Genomic DNA, 16781 nt, shown 5'->3' on the forward strand with positions numbered 1-16781 from the left:
TCTTGGTGGGAGGTCATCCAAAGCTTTCCCTCCCAGCAGACTCACCAACGGCTTGTGGTCAGTTTCCAGCTCGAATGGTCTTCCCAGGATGAAACAGCTGAACCTTTCACATCCCCACGTCGCAGCCACTGCCTCCTTATCTACTTGAGCATTGAGCTTCCCATTTGGTGTCATTGCCCTGGACGCATATGCCACAGTTGACCACTGTTGGTGTGGAATATGCTCTTCTGCAGCAGGCTACTGCCCCCAGGCCAAAGGAAGAGGCATCAGCAGAGATCTTTAGAGCACTGTTTGGGTTATATAATGTGAGCACTGGTGTGGATGACAGCTCTGTTTTTAACTGATCAAAGGCGGCCTGCTGCTCTGTCCCCCAGTACCAGTGGTTCTTCTTGGACAGCAGGTCTCGTAGCACTTTGTCTTTTTCAGCCAGGTTAGGCAAGAAGCGGCCCAGCTGATTGACCATGCCCAGAAAACTCCTGAGTTCGCTGACATTTTTGGGTGCATCCAACTCTTGTACTGCTCTCGTCTTCTCTGGATCTGGCTTCACTCCATCTGCTGAAATTACATGACCCAGGAATCTGACTGTGTGGCGTGTGAGCTCACATTTGTCCATGTTGAGCGTAATGCCGGCCTTTTGTGCCTTCTCTAGCACCGCATGTAGCCGCACATCATGCTCCTCCTGCGTCTGTCCCCAGACCAGGATGTCATCCATATGACACAGTACCCCCTCCAGGCCACCGGTCACTTCTGTCATCATCATCCTTTGAAAGTGCTCGGGGGCTGATGCTATGCCAAAGGGTAGACGGTTAAAATAGTAGCGCCCAAAAGGCGTGATGAAGGTGGTGTATTTGGCAGACTCTTTTGTCAATGGTACTTGCCAAAAGCCCATGTTGGCATCTAATTTGCTGAATACTGTTGCCCCAGCTAGCATGCCCAGAGTGTGCTCTACAGAAGGTAGGATAAACTTTTCTCTGCATACTGATCCATTCATCATTGTGAAGTCCACACAAATGCGAACATCACCTGTTTTTTTCGGCACCACCACCATCCCGGCACACCAATCAGTCGGCTCCTCAATCTTGGTGATTACGCCCATCTTCTCCATACGGTCTATCTCCTCCTTCACTTTTCCCATAAGCGGCAGAGGGACTCTGCGTGGCGTGTGGAGAGAGAAGGGCACAGCCTCTGGCTTCAATTTAATTGAGTATGGCCTCCGAACAAGACCCAAGCCGCTACACAGCTTCGGATATTGTTGTCTCACAGATTCCAAGGTGATGCCGTCAACCCTGCACACAAGCTGAAGCCTTTCTATGGCAGGTCTTCCCAACAGTGCAGTGTGGAGGTCTTTTACTACATAAATGTCCTCTATGGCTGTCTTGTTGCCTCTGCGCAGTGTTTCTCTGGCTACGCCCAGGACAGAGAGTGCATTGCCCCCTGGCCCAAACAATGGGCGTGTCGACACTGCCAGGCACTTCACATCATGCCCCCCTGTAATGTCATGGTACACCTCCGCTGGCATGGCGGTGACATCAGCACCAGTATCTATTTTAAAGCACACTTTTTTTTGTCTCACTTGTAGCTGCACCGTCCACGGGTCTTTTCCAGCATCCACGGATCCCAGGAAAAAGCTCTCTTCTTCCTCTGTAGTGACAGCATTGAGAGATTTAGCACCGTTTCTGCACACTTTGCCATAATGTCCCTTTTTGCCACAGTTGTGACACGCAGCATCTTTAGCAGGGCATTCCAATTTTCCATGTGAGGGCATTTTTCCACATCTATAGCAGGCCTTTGAACCTGGCTGTGGCTGTGTATTAAATTTATTTTTGCCTGGTGTTTGTGCTTGTGGCTGAGGCTTTGAGGGAAATTTGGGTTTTCTGTAGCTTTTAGCATGCACAGCATCAACATTTGAGCACTTGCTAGCACCGCTATTTTCTCCTCTTAAGTCAAACCGCTGTCGTCTAACTTCTTCAGACTGCCTTGTCTTTGTTATAGCAGTTTCAAGGGTTAGGTCTCTGTCTAGCTGTAGCTTTTCGGACAATGAGACGTTTCTCAGCCCAACCACTAACCTGTCGCGGATCAGCTCGTTCTGTAACTGTCCATAGTTGCAGTGTTCGGCTAATCCGTATAGAGCAGTGATGAAGGAATCCACCATTTCTCCTGGCAGTTGCACACGCTGATTGAACTTGGCTCTTTCATAGATAGCATTCTTTTTAGGCACAAAAAATGCATCAAAGCCTGCCTTGACATCCGTGTACACCCTCCTCTCATCTGCAGTTAGCGTTAGCCCCTTTAGCACATCATCTGCTTCATCGCCCATGCAATACACTAGCGTGTTCACCTGGTTTTCTGCCGAGGTCGCGTTTAAATTGCTTGCAAGCCGAAAGCGGTCGAATCTCCTGATCCAACGCTCCCATTCTTGAGGCTTGGTAAAATCGAATGGCTCTGGAGGTTGTATTGTGAACGTAGCAGTTGGTGTGGGTTGCGCCATATCTGCCAGCTCGTCTCCTATTTCCCGCCAAAACGATACACCGTCCTCTTCTTCTTTATTTATTTTCTTGCTTACAAGTCTCCCAGTTCTGGCACCATGTCGAGTTATGCTTGTAATAAGGCTCGTACCACGACGTAAACAGAGTATACCTTTAATCTGTACAATAACAGCAGCAACTGCAACAGCCTCGTGTAAGCCCAGGCCTCTCTCTAACTGCCCACACCCTGTGTTCCAGACACAGCCGGTTACTGGAGCCTGGCTTCTGGCAGGGTCCTAGTGCCCCTCTGCTCAGCCTTACACTATTATTGCATAATACCACATGAAGAACAGTTAGACTTTAGACTTTAGCGATAGAAGCCTGAAAACAGATCCCACCGCCCACCGAGTCCACACCAACCAGCAATCACCCCGTACACTAGCACAACCCTACACACTGGGAACAATTTACACATTTACAGACAACAATTAACCTACAAACAGGAGTGTGGGAGGAAACCGAAGCACCTGGAGAAAAATCACAGGGAGAATGTGGAAACTCCGTACAGACAGCATCCATAGTCAGGATCGAACCCTGGGCACCAGCGCCGTGAGGCAGCAGCTTTACCACTGCGCCACTGTGCCACCCAATTGCTATGCTCCCAACTCTATTTCATATCTCCGACAATAAAAGTTCACAGATGCCCCAGAAGCTGTTTAAGTCGATGTTCACAGTTTATTCAGACTCACCGCATAGGTTCAGCAGCCGAGCCCGGGCGATAAGCGAAATCTCGCATGAACGTCGTTTCATACGGATCAAAGGTCGACGACCCTTCTACAGACATTAAACATTCTTAATTAATTAATTGCATTACTCAAATTCACATAAACGTTTTCTGCAAAGAGATAAAAATATCCCGAATGATATTTTACATCTATCAAAATAATATTGGTGTCCACCCCAGAATTCCACACAACAAAGTCATAGTCGTACAGCACAGAATCAGGAGAGAGAGGGGACAGCAAGAAATGGGGAGAGAGAGAGATGGGGGAGAGAGAGAGAGGGGGAGAGACAGAGAGAGCGAAATGCAACTGTGCGTCACGCGTTCAGAATGTTCTGGAAATGAAGCGTCCGCATCTCATGCACGAAAGCTGCCGGCAGCTCTATGGAATTCAGGGGAGGATCAGGAAGCAGTTGGGCCAGGTGCAAAACCATTGTGTGGTCATCGGGCGGGGCCACCAGGCAGGCTGGGGGGACAGGGCTGGGCAGGGCCATGAGGCAGTTGGGCCAGGTGCAAAGGCATTGTGAGGTCAGCAGCTGGGCAACCTTAATATTTTTTTTAAATGTCAGGGAGGGGGAGAGATCTCCCACCCCTGTCCCATTGTGATGTGATTGTACATCTGTGAGATGGCACTGTGACTCATGCAGCAGTTTGATTTTAGTGGGACCACATGGAGGTTCCAATCTCCCTCCCTGTCCCATTGTGATGTCATATATGTAAATGAGATCCACTGTGATTGGATCTGTGAGGTGACCCTGTGACTCATGCAGCAGTTTGATTTTAATGTTTTTTGATGTTTTGTGAACAATTTAATTCAAAATTTAGGGAAATAATTGACCAAATCTAGAGAGGAGTGGATTTCTGAACATACGTTTCACATGCAAAATGACACACACACATCCACACACACACTCACAGCTTATGCTTCAACCTGTGTGAGACTAAGGTATTTACATGGTAAAGTTTAAAAGACACTTTTCTATGCATGGGTTACCAGTTCTCTGCGTCGGTCTGTCCCTACGTCCCCTGTTGTAACCGGCATCCTGGGATTCCCGTGACGGTCCACTCCGGGTTCCCCTGCGGTCTCTCCACACAGACACCCGGATTTACCCAACACAGCCCTCAACTTTCCGGAGGAAAAGGTTGATGAGGCAGCCCCATACCGTACGAGGACCGGGCGGGTTAGCAAGCCACCTATTAGATATGACCATGTAAATACCTTGGTCTCACACTGGTTGAAGCATATGCATCTTTATTGACTAGTTCATCATCACATATGTGGTACATCACACGTTCAGTCTACTGCAGCTACTGCCAGGCAGCAGGCGAGTTCTTATACTATAAATCAAAGATCCGCTATAGGATCTTTGCTATAAATCATACAATTAGGCGGAGTTATAATTACTAAGCATTCTGATTGGCTAACATGCAATAGCCAATCTACAAGAATCTTAAGAATTCTGTCTCAAGACGTAAAGCAAATATATTTGCCTTGCCCGTTCCTGCAACGTCATACCTGTTCTTGCCGGCTAGTCTTCTCCTGATCCTTCTCTACCTTACTCTGTTTCAAATATTTATCAACAGGGAGGGGTGCAGCTCTGTATTTAGTTTCAGTGAATAACACAGGGAGTCGGCGATGGCGGCAGACGCTGGACAAAGGGCCGGTAAGAAGAACCGAGGGTGTTACCTTCCGCACCCTCAAGGTCGGCTGCGGGAGGCATCACCGGGACAGGAAGGCTGAAGGAGGCCGGACAAGGAGAGGGACGACGGATCACTGGATGATCCGGACAGAGGCGATGGCAGCCACGGGTCTTTATGGCCAGCTGTAGCTGGGACTGTGAAAACGGCACGAGAACCTGGCAACTCTTGTACATGGACTCAGTGGGCTGTTTCTGTGTATTCTGTACTTCTGTGCAGGATTGTACATGTAGGGCAATAATCTTTCTGCACTGTATGCAAAACAAGATTTTCACTGTCCCTTGGTACATGTGATAATGAAGAACCATTGGATCATTACACCATTGGCAGGGGAAGGATTGCCAGTGAGAGAGCATTTTCATGCTGGCGATTAAGTTGGTTAGATTTATCATAGTTACAAAGAAGGACAAAGAGATAATTAGATGAATGACTGCAGATGCTGGTAAAAGTCATTGTCCCTTCACCCGTCCTGTTCCCTTCATTATTTCATACACCTCAATAAGTTTTAATTTAGTTTAAAGATGCAGCACGGAAACAGGCCCCACCGAGTCCACGCCGATCAGCCTGTTCACACTAGTTTTTTGTTATCCCACTTTCTCATCCGCTTCGTCCACACTAAAGTCAATTTACTTACAAACCCACATGCTTTTGGGTGGTGGGAAGAAACCGGAGTATCCAGAGGAAGCCCATGTGGTTCCAGGGAGAACATGCATACTCCAAACAGACAGTAGCCGAGGTCAGGATCGAACCCGGGTCTCATACACATCACACATGTAATTACGCACATACACACATATCACACACATGCATGCATATACAAATCACACAAACATACATACTCGCACATAAATGTTGCCACATGCCTGCATCATTTTCTTTTTTCAATTTGGAAATAAATAAATCTGATAACAAGCCTTCAATTTCCTCGCCCTGTCAGAAATTGATTTTGCTTATTCTGCACGACCTCAAATCAGCGTGTTCATTGTAAATTCTCTAGGAGTGCAGGCACATAGTTCCTTGAAAGTGGTGTCACAGTTAGAGAGGATGGTCAAAAAGGCTTTTGGCTCATTGGCCTTCATTAATCAGAGCATTGAGTATAGAAGTTGGGAAGTCATGTTACAAGACATTGGTGAGGCCACATTTAAAGTATTGTGTGCAGTTTTGGTCACCATGTTATAGGAAAGATGTTGTCAAGCTAGAAAGGGTTCAGTGAAGATTTACCCGGATGTTGCCAGGACTCAAGGATCTGAGCTATAGGGAGACATTGATCAGACTAGGGCTTTATTCCTATGAGCGCAGGTGGATAAGGGGTGATCTTATATAGGTGTACAAAATCATGAGAGGAATAGATCGGGTAAACAGACAGAGTATTTTGCCCAGAGTATGGGAATCGAGAACCAGAGGACATAGGTTTAAGGTGAGGGGGGGAAGATTTAATGGGAATCTGAGGGGTAACCTTTTTACACAAATGGTGGCGGATGTATGGAAGAAGGTGCTGGAGGAGGTAGTTGAGGCAGAGATTATCGCAACGTTTACAAGGCGGCAGAGTGCCACAGCGGTAGAGTTGCAACGTTTAATCACAACATTTAAGAAACATTTAGACAGGTATTGAATAGGATACATTTAGAGGGATATTGGCCAAATGCAGGCAGGTCGGACTTGTGTAGACGGGGCATTTCGGTTGGTGTGGGCAAGTTGGACCAAAAGCCTGTTTCCACGCTGTATGACTATATGACTCAATGACTCTAATTATTGTGCCTATTTCATTGATAAAAATTACCACAACAATAATTAGTGCAGTGAAGGATTGTCCCCATTCTGCACAGCAGGGGATAGGAAATGGACAGCAATCAGGAAATGGTGGGAGGCAGCAAGTAGAGGGAGGGGAGATATACAACTACCTGCTCCCTCGACCCTCTCCCCTGCTGAAGTCCTGCCTCCCCATTCTCTGCCCCTACCTCACTAATCTCTTCAACTCCTCATTGTCCCAAGGAATTGTCCCCTCCGCTTTCAAAACTGCTGCTGTTACACCAATCTTAAAGAAACCTGGTCTTGATCCCTCCTCTCATTAACTACCGCCCAATCTCAAACCTACCCTTTCTTTCAAAAACGCTGGAGCGTATCATTGCATCGCAACTTCATTCCCACCTCCTTGCGTATAACCTACTTGAACCCCTCCAATCTGGCTTTCGCCCCCTCCATAGCACAGAAACTGCTCTCCTCAAAGTCTTCAACGACCTCCTCACCTCTGCTGAGACTGGTTCCCTCAACATCCTCATCCTCCTCGACCTGAGAGCAGCCTTCGATACAGTGAACCATAACATCCTGCTCACCAGACTCAAAGACCTCGGCATTGAAGGCTCTGCACTCAGCTGGCTCCGTTCCTACCTTTCCAACAGATCCCAGTTCATCTCTCTCCACAACCACACCTCTGCTACAGCCACAGTCACTCAAGGCGTTCCCCAAGGCTCCCTACTCGGCCCCCTCCTCTTCATCATCTACATCCTCCCCCTTGGTCAGATACTCCGCCACTTCAACCTGGACTTCCACTGTTACGCTGATGACACCCAGATCTACCTCGGCACCAAATCCCACCACAATCCCCCCCTCTCCCATATCAACTCCTGTTTTCCCGTTATAAAAACCTGGATGCAACATAACTTCCTCAAACTGAACAGCGATGAAGACAGAATTCCTCCTCATAGGCTCCAAAGCCACACTCAACAAAATCAATAACCCCACTCTCACCATCGACGGCACCACTGTCTCCCCCATCTCCCCAGGCCCGCAGCTTTGAGCCACCCTCTCCCTTGAGCCTCACATCCGCCATGTCATTAAAACCTCCTTCTTTCATCTCCGCAACATCGCCAAACTCAGACCCTCTCTCATACCGCCCGCTGCTGAAAGACTCATCCATGCCTTCATCTCCTCCCGACTGGACTATTGCAACTCACTTCTCCTTGGCATCAGCTCCACCTACATCAACCAACTCCAACTGGTCCAGAACGCAGCTGCCCGACTCATCACCCACACCAAATCCTGGCATCACATCACTCCAGTCCTCAAACAACTTCACTGGCTTCCCATCTCCCACCGGATCACCTACAAAATCCTGATCCTCACCTACAAAGCCCTCCACCATCTGGCCCCCCCATATCTCACTGACCTCCTCTCCCCCTACCAACATGTGCTTAAAGCACATGGCATTGGGGGTTCAGTATTAATGTGGATAGAGAACTGGCTGGCAAACAGGAAGCAAAGAGTAGGAGTAAACGGGTCCTTTTCACAATGGCAGGCAGTGACTAGTGGGGTACCGCAAGGCTCAGTACTGGGACCCTAGCTATTTACAATACATATCAATGATCTGGATGAGGGAATTGAAGGCAATATCTCCAAGTTTGCAGATGACACTAAGCTGGGGGGCAGTGTTAGGTGTGAGGAGGATGCTAGGAGACTGCAAGGTGACTTGGATAGGCTGGGTGAGTGGGCAAATGTTTGGCAGATGCAGTATAATGTGGATAAATGTGAGGTTATCCATTTTGGTGGCAAAAACGGGAAAGCAGATTATTATCTAAATGATGGCCGATTGGGAAAGGGGGAGATGCAGCGAGACCTGGGTGTCATGGTACACCAGTCATTGAAGGTAGGCATGCAGGTGCAGCAGGCAGTAAAGAAAGCAAATGGTATGTTGGCTTTCATAGCAAGAGGATTTGAGTATAGGAGCAGGGAGGTTCTACTGCAGTTGTACAGGGTCTTGGTGAGACCACACCTGGAGTATTGCGTGCAGTTTTGGTCTCCAAATCTGAGGAAGGACATTATTGCCATAGAGGGAGTGCAGAGAAGGTTCACCAGACTGATTCCTGGGATGTCAAGACTGTCTTATGAAGAAAGACTGGATAGACTTGGTTTATACTCTCTAGAATTTAGGAGATTGAGAGGGGATCTTATAGAAACTTACAAAATTCTTAAGGGTTGGACAGGCTAGATGCAGGAAGATTGTTCCCGATGTTGGGGAAGTCCAGGACAAGGGGTCACAGCTTAAGGATAAGAGGGAAATCCTTTAAAACCGAGATGAGGAGAACTTTTTTCACACAGAGAGTGGTGAATCTCTGGAACTCTCTGCCACAGAGGGTAGTTGAGGCCATTTCATTGGCTATATTTAAGAGGGAGTTAGATGTGGCCCTTGTGGCTAAGGGGATCAGGGGGTATGGTGGGAAGGCAGGTACGGGATACTGAGTTGGATGATCAGCCATGATCATATTGAATGGCGGTGCAGGCTCGAAGGGCCGAATGGCCTACTCCTGCACCTAATTTCTATGTTTCTATGTTTCAACCCTTACGGTCCCTCAGATCCACATCAGCTGGTCTCCTCTCTATCCACAAGTCCAACCTCAGCAGTTTTGGGGACAGGGCCTTCTCCAGGGCAGCTCCCAGGCTCTGGAACTCCCTCCCCCAACTGATCCGCAATTCCGTGTCCCTCACCATCTTCCAGTCCCGCCTCAAGACCCATCTCTTCACCTCTGCCTATCCTTAGCCCCACGTGCCGTCCCTTTTCATCTGTGCATTAATTACCTCATACTGTGTTTTGTATTGAATTCTGTATTTACTTTGTGTACTATTCATGTCTCTACTATTTATTTAATTCCCCTTGTTTTTCCTCTACCTGCTAAATTTCTGTTAGGTGTCCTTGAGACTCTTGAAAGGCGCCCATAAATAAAACGTATTATTATTATTATTATTCTGTGATGCATCCCTTGGCAGTGCAGTAGAGAGGCCACTGCTTCATTTGAGCATTGATTATACTATACACCTCGACCATAAAGGCACTTCTGTTCTCATGAAATGGAGGCAGCATTATTAAATGTCATGGAGAGACAAGAGACTGCAGATGATGGAATCTTGAGCACAACACAATCTTGAGTTTATAAGGATGAAGGGTAGACCTCATTGAAACATACTGAATAGTGAATGGCCTGGACAGGGTGGATGTGGAGAGGATGTTTTCACTAGTGGGAGTCTAGGACCAGAGCCTCAGAATAAAATGATATGAAATGAGAAAGGAGGTGAGTAGGAATATATTTAGACAGAGGATGGTGAATCGGTGGAATTCTGCGGAGGCCAAGTCAATGGGTGTTTTTAACGCAAAGATTGATAGGTTCTTGATTAGTAAGGGTGTCAAAGGTTATCGGGAGCAGGCAGGAAAATGGGGCTGAGAGGGGAAGATCGATCAGCCATGATTGAATGATGGAGTAGACTTGATGGGCCGAATGGCCTAATTCTGCTCCTGTGTCTTAGGCACATCAGAAGAATGGTTGAACATGGTGAGAGATTATTATCTTTGTCGTGCTCTCTTACCCAAACAAGGGTCATTCTTCTTTTTTCTCTGGTGTGCCTTTTTTTTCTTTTTACACTTTTTAGTCTTCTTTTCATTTTCAACTGGACAAAGTTTGCTTGGTGACTTGCTTTTCTTCTCTGCCGCTAATTCATTCCATACTCCCTGAGTACCTTGGAGAAGCTTGGGATTACAGTAACTTTGGTCACCAGCATTCTAAAGAACAGATGAAGAACAAATTCACATAGTATTAGAGTCATACGGTGTGGAAACGGGCCCTTCGGCCCAACTTGCCAATGCCAACCCACATGCCCCATCTACATGAGTCCCACCAGACTGCGTTTGGCTCATATCCCTCTAAACGTATCCTGTCCATGTACCTTTAAACTTTAGACTTTACGCGGTCACGGTGGCGCAGCGGTAGAGTTCCTGCCTTACAGCGAATGCAGCACCGGAGACCCGGGTTCGATCCTGACTACGGGTGCTGTCTGTATGGAGTTTGTACATTCTCCCCGTGATCTGTGTGGGTTTTCTCCGAGATCTTCGGTTTCCTCCCACACTCCAAAGGCGTACAGGTTTGTAGGCTACTTGGTTTGGTAAATGTAAAAAATTGTTTCTAGTGGGTGTAGGATAGTGTTAATGTGCGGGGATCGCTGGTTGGCATGGACCCGGTGGGCCGGAGGGCCTGTTTCCGCAATGTATCTCTAAACTAAACTAAACTTTAGAGACACAGCGAGCAAACAGGCCCATCAGCCAACCAAGTCCATGCCAACCAGCGATTACCCCGTACACTAGCACTATCCCGCACACTCGGGACAATTGGACAATTTTGTAATTTTAATTAAGCCCATTAAGCTACAAGGCTGTCAGTCTTTGGAAGGAATCCGGAGCATAAGGAGAAAACCTACACGGTCACAGAGACAGCATGTAGTCAGGATCAAACCCAAGTCTCTATTGCTGTAAGGCAGCAACTCTACGGCAGCAGCACTGCCCTTTGTGTTAAAAAAGTTGCCTATTAAATCTTTGCCCCTCATCTTAAACCTGTGTCCTCTGATTCTTGATTCTCCTACTCAGGGTAAAAGACTCTGCACTTACCCTATCTATTCTCCTCATGATCTTATACACCTCTATAAGATCACCCTTCGTCATCCTGAGGAATAATATCCTAGCCTGCTCAACCTCTCCCTATAACTCAGCCTCCTCGAGTCCTGGCAACATCCTCATAATTCTTCTCTACACCCTTTCCAGCTTTATGACATCTTACTATAACATATTGTCCATTATGGAATGGCAGATACCAAATGTGCCCATCCTTGCCCTCCCCCCCAGGGTCCTATTCAATCTTTCCCCTCTCACTATGCCCTCTGGTTCTTGTTTCCCCTACTCTGGGTAAAAGACTGTCCTTTCATCCTATCTATTCCCCTCGTGATCTTATACACCTCTGTAAGATCAAAACTTTATCAGATCTATCCCCGTTCTTTTCAGCTTTTTCCCGTTTCTTTCCAGCTGTTATTGGGCAAGCGAACCATCCTATCAACAACTACAAGATGCCTTGACCTCCAATCTACCTCATTGAAGATCCTTGGACCCTCTTTAATCGGACTTTACAGGACTTTATCCAGTACTAAACCTTATTCCCTTTTTCATGTATATGTACACCGTGGATGGCTATTGCAATCATGTATTGTCTTTCTGCTGACTTGAGTCATATAGTCTTACAGCGTGGAAACAGGCCCCTCAGCCCAACCTGCCCACATCGGCCAACGTGTCCCGAATACACGAGTCCCACCTGCCTGTGTCTGGACCTTACCCCTCTAAACTTGTCCTCTCCATGTACCTGTCCAAATGTTTCTTAGACATTGCAATAGTATCTTATAAATAATATATAGTCTTTCCACTGGCCGGATAGCATGCAACATAACAGCTTTACACTGTACATATGACAATAAACTAAACTAAACTAAATGGGAACAACTCATGCACAGACAAGGAACAGGTTGAGTTTTTGCTTACCTGTTCACCTTTATTAACCGGGGCTTCCTTCACATACGATACAAGGCACAGATCCATCTTTCAGGGGTACGGGGGCTTTGCAACGACAAATTCCTTTGGACTGCTTTGTCGAGACGACACTTGTTTGTAGCTCTCATTACTTGCTGCAGGCCTCTGTTGCCGGGCAACCTAGCGTGGTTGCCTGGTGTACAATAAACATGATTAGAGAAAAGAAAAGTATTGTCGCTGCACTTCAATCAATGGCCTTAAAGCTGAAGCATTTTTTAAATGTTTATTTTACAAGTGGTGCAGCGATAGAGTTGCGATGTTTAATTGCAACGTTTCAGAAACATTTAGTCAGGTACATGGATAGGATAGGTTTAGAGGGATATGGGCCAAATGCAGGCAGGTGTAGCTAGTGTAGATGGGCATGTTGGTTGGCATGGGCAAGTTGTGCCAAAGGGGCTGTTTCCACGCTGTATGACTATGACTCTAGTTAGTGCCTCAGCACCAGAGATCCAGGTTCGATCCTGACTACGGGTGCTGTCTGTACGGAGTTTATACGTTTTCCCTATGACCGTGTGTGTTTTCACCAGTGCTCCGGTTTTCTTCCACACGCCAAAGTTGCACAGTTTTGTTCACATGGCTTCAGTGAAGTTATAAATTGTCCCTCGTGTGTGTAGGATAGTCTTATTGTACGTGGATCGCTGGTCAGCGCGGACTCGGTAGCTGAAGGGCCTGTTTCCACGCTGTATCTCTACAGTCTAAAGTCTAAATCTTATGGTCTTAGAATCACATTGTACCCATGCCCAGATCAATTAGTATAGTTTATTTTATTTATTATTATTGTGACAAGCTTTTTTGTTGAGTGCTACCCAGTCAGTGGAAAGACTATATATGCTTACAATCAAAGCCTGTGCTTTTGCTACAAAACATGTGTCCCCTTTATCCCTCTCCTCTATCCCCTGCCCCCGTCCCCCCATCCCCTTCCAATTATATCCCTCCCTTCCTCGAGTCTGAAGAAGGTTTCTGACCTGAAAGGTCGCCCAGCCACGTTCTCCAGAGATGCTGCCTAACCCATCCAGGATTTTGTGTCTTCACTTTTGTAAAACACCATCTGCAGTTCCTTGAGTCTATATTTTACATTTCACTAATCTTATTTCATAAGGTCATGTCATGGGAGCAGAATTGGGCTATTCGACCCATCGAGTCTACTCTGCCATTCAATCATGGCTAATCTATCTTTCCCTCTCAACCCCATTCTCCAGCTTTCTCCCCATAACCCCTGACACCCTTACTAATCAAGAATCTATCAATTATTTGATACCCTTTTTTCTCCTTTCCCCTCTACCCATTTTAACTCCTCTTCCCATTCTCACACTGATCTTCCTGACCTGGGCCTCCTCCATTTCCAGAGGTCACACGCAAACTGAAGGAACAGCAACTAATATACTGCTTGTGTAGCTTACAACCCAACGGTCTGAACATTGAATTGTCCATTTTTAGGTAAACACACCCCCCTTTGCTTCATCCTCTCTTCCCTGTGCCATACATTGGTGCACATCCATTTCTCACACTATCCCGCCATCTTCCCCCTTTCCCATCCATCCCCTCCCACCCATAACCCCCCCTCCACCTTTACGTTTCACTCCACCTCTCCTCTCCTTATCTGACACTCCATTTTATCCTGTTCACCTCCAGCCTTTGCCACTTTCTCCACTCATCTGCCAATCAAACTTCCCCCCATTTGTAGATCGACACAAAATGCTGGAGTAACTCAGCGACCCGAAACGTCACCTATTCCTTCGCTCCAGAGATGTCGCCTGTCCTGCTGAGTTACTCCAGCTTTTTGCTTCGGTTTAAACCAGCATCTGCAGTTAATTTTTATTATTACTTATTATTATTTATTCCATGCTGTAACAACTCTGTGAGTGCAGCATGGAAACAAGTCCTTCAGCCCATCTTGTCCAAACGACCAAGTTGGCTGAAACTTGAATTTGTTACCAAAACACAAAACAGATTACCTTATCATTGAGAGAAATCAAAGACCAAAGAACTGGCCTCCCCCATTGGCAGGTATCCTTCTGCAAAAATCAGTTGTATTGGTTTTCTAGTCAATGTAGTCTTCACGTCATGTGGTAAATGACTTTTTAATCTCCTCTGGCTCATGGTTCAGGGGTGTAGGTGAACGTTATGATGGCATTTGAATTGTTTCATCAGCATCATCACAGACTAGGGCAGAATAGTATTGTGACTTCACCACGAGTGTTGTCAAGCTGGAAAGAGGGGTGCAGAGAAGATTTACGAGGATGTTGCCAGGACTTAAGGGCCTGAGCTATAGGGTTGAGTTGAGTTTAGTTTATTGCCACATGTACCAAGGTACAGTGAAAAGCTTTTGTCCCGTTGTTGTCAGCGGAAAGACAATACATGATTACAATCAAGCCATCCATTGTTTACAGATACATGAGAAAGAGAATAATGTGAATAATGTTTAGTGCAAGATAAAGCCAGTAAATTCCGAGAAGATATAGTCCGAGCGTCTCCAGTGAGGAAGATAGTAGTTCAGGACTGCTCTCTGGTTGTTGGCCAGAGTAGGGGAATTGAGAACCAGAGAACATCGGTTTAAGGTGAGAGGGGAAATATTTAATAGGAACCTGAGGGGCAACTTTTTCATATTCAGGGTGCCTGGTATATGGAGCGAGTTGCCGGAGGAGGTATTTGAGGCAGGTAATGTCGCAACATTTAAAAGACACTTGCACAGGTAATGGATAGGTAATGGGCTAGTAAATGTTGAGAAGTATATGGGCCAAACAAAGGCAACTGGGACTTGGGACTAGTGTAGATTGGGCATCTTGGTCACCTGGACATCGGGTGAATGGTCTGTTTCTACGCTATACGACTCTGTATGAGAGACCAATCTCAAGTGTACTTTAACGATATTGTATTTGACATACGTTCCAGCCACCCACCTATGTAAACAACTTGTCTTCACATCTCCTTTACACATTGACCTTCTCACCTTAATACTATGCCCCCTGGTCTTCTACATTTCTACCCTGGGATAAAGGTTCTGGCTGTCTACCCTATCTAGCACTTTAGTTTAAGTGCGTACAGTTTTGGTCATTGCGTACAGTTTTGGTCTCCAAATCTGAGGAAGGACATTATTGCCATAGAGGGAGTGCAGAGACGGTTCACCAGACTGATTCCTGGGATGTCAGGACTGTCTTATGAAGAAAGACTGGATAGACTTGGTTTATACTCTCTAGAATTTAGGAGATTGAGAGGGGATCTTATAGAAACTTACAAAATTCTTAAGGGGTTGGACAGGCTAGATGCAGGAAGATTGTTCCCGATGTTAGGGAAGTCCAGGACAAGGGGTCACAGCTTAAGGATAAGGGGGAAATCCTTTAAAACCGAGATGAGAAGAACTTTTTTCACACAGAGAGTGGTGAATCTCTGGAACTCTCTGCCACAGAGGGTAGTTGAGGCCAGTTCATTGGCTATATTTAAGAGGGAGTTAGATGTGGCCCTTGTGGCTAAGGGGATCAGGGGGTATGGAGAGAAGGCAGGCAGAAAGGCCTTTGACAAGGTTCCTCATGGAAGGTTGGTTAAGAAGGTTCAATGGTTGGGTATTAATGGTGGAGTAGCAAGATGGATTCAACAGTGGCTGAATGGGAGATGCCAGAGAGTAATGGTGGATGGTTGTTTGTCAGGTTGGAGGCCAGTGACGAGTGGGGTGCCACAGGGATCTGTGTTGGGTCCACTGTTGTTTGTTATGTACATCAATGATCTGGATGATGGTGTGGTAAATTGGATTAGTAAGTATGCAGATGATACTAAGATAGGTGGGGTTGTGGGTAATGAAGTAGAGTTTCAAAGTCTACAGAGAGATTTATGCCAGTTGGAAGAGTGGGCTGAAAGATGGCAGATGGAGTTTAATGCTGATACGTGTGAGGTGCTACATCTTGGCAGGACAAATCAAAATAGGACGTACATGGTAAATGGTAGGGAATTGAAGAATGTAGGTGAACAGAGGGATCTGGGAATAACTGTGCACAGTTCCCTGAAAGTGGAATCTCATGTAGATAGGGTGGTAAAGAAAGCTTTTGGTGTGCTGGCCTTTATAAATCAGAGCATTGAGTATAGAAGTTGGGATGTAATGTTAAAATTGTACAAGGCATTGGTGAGGCCAATTCTGGAGTATGGTGTACAATTTTGGTCGCCTAATTATAGGAAGGATGTCAACAAAATAGAGAGAGTACAGAGGAGATTTACTAGAATGTTGCCTGGGTTTCAGCAACTAAGTTACAGAGAAAGGTTGAACAAGTTAGGGCTTTATTCTTTGGAGTGCAGAAGGTTAAGGGGGGACTTGATAGAGGTTTTTTAAATGATGAGAGGGATAGACAGAGTTGACGTGGAAAAGCTTTTCCCACTGAGAGTAGGGAAGATTCAAACAAGGGGACATGACATGAGAATTAAGGGACTGAAGTTTAGGGGTAACATGAGGGGGAAC

General features: G+C 46.3%; 1 protein-coding gene across 1 annotated transcript in view; it reads right to left on the bottom strand.

The window, feature by feature from the left end:
• Positions 1-14522, bottom strand: part of LOC129698038 (testis-expressed protein 26-like) — a 29678-nt gene extending 15156 nt beyond the window's left edge. The window contains exons 1-4 of the mRNA XM_055636871.1: positions 14293-14522; positions 12290-12470; positions 10300-10492; positions 3215-3299 (exon numbers count right to left, since the gene is read on the bottom strand). Coding sequence (XP_055492846.1) covers positions 3215-3299; positions 10300-10492; positions 12290-12346 — 335 coding nt within the window. The 5' untranslated portion in view covers positions 12347-12470; positions 14293-14522. The remainder of the gene's footprint in view (positions 1-3214; positions 3300-10299; positions 10493-12289; positions 12471-14292) is intronic.
• Positions 14523-16781: the final 2259 nt, after the last annotated feature.

Source organism: Leucoraja erinacea, chromosome 6 (assembly GCF_028641065.1).
Source record: "Leucoraja erinacea ecotype New England chromosome 6, Leri_hhj_1, whole genome shotgun sequence".
Taxonomy (NCBI): domain Eukaryota; kingdom Metazoa; phylum Chordata; class Chondrichthyes; order Rajiformes; family Rajidae; genus Leucoraja; species Leucoraja erinaceus.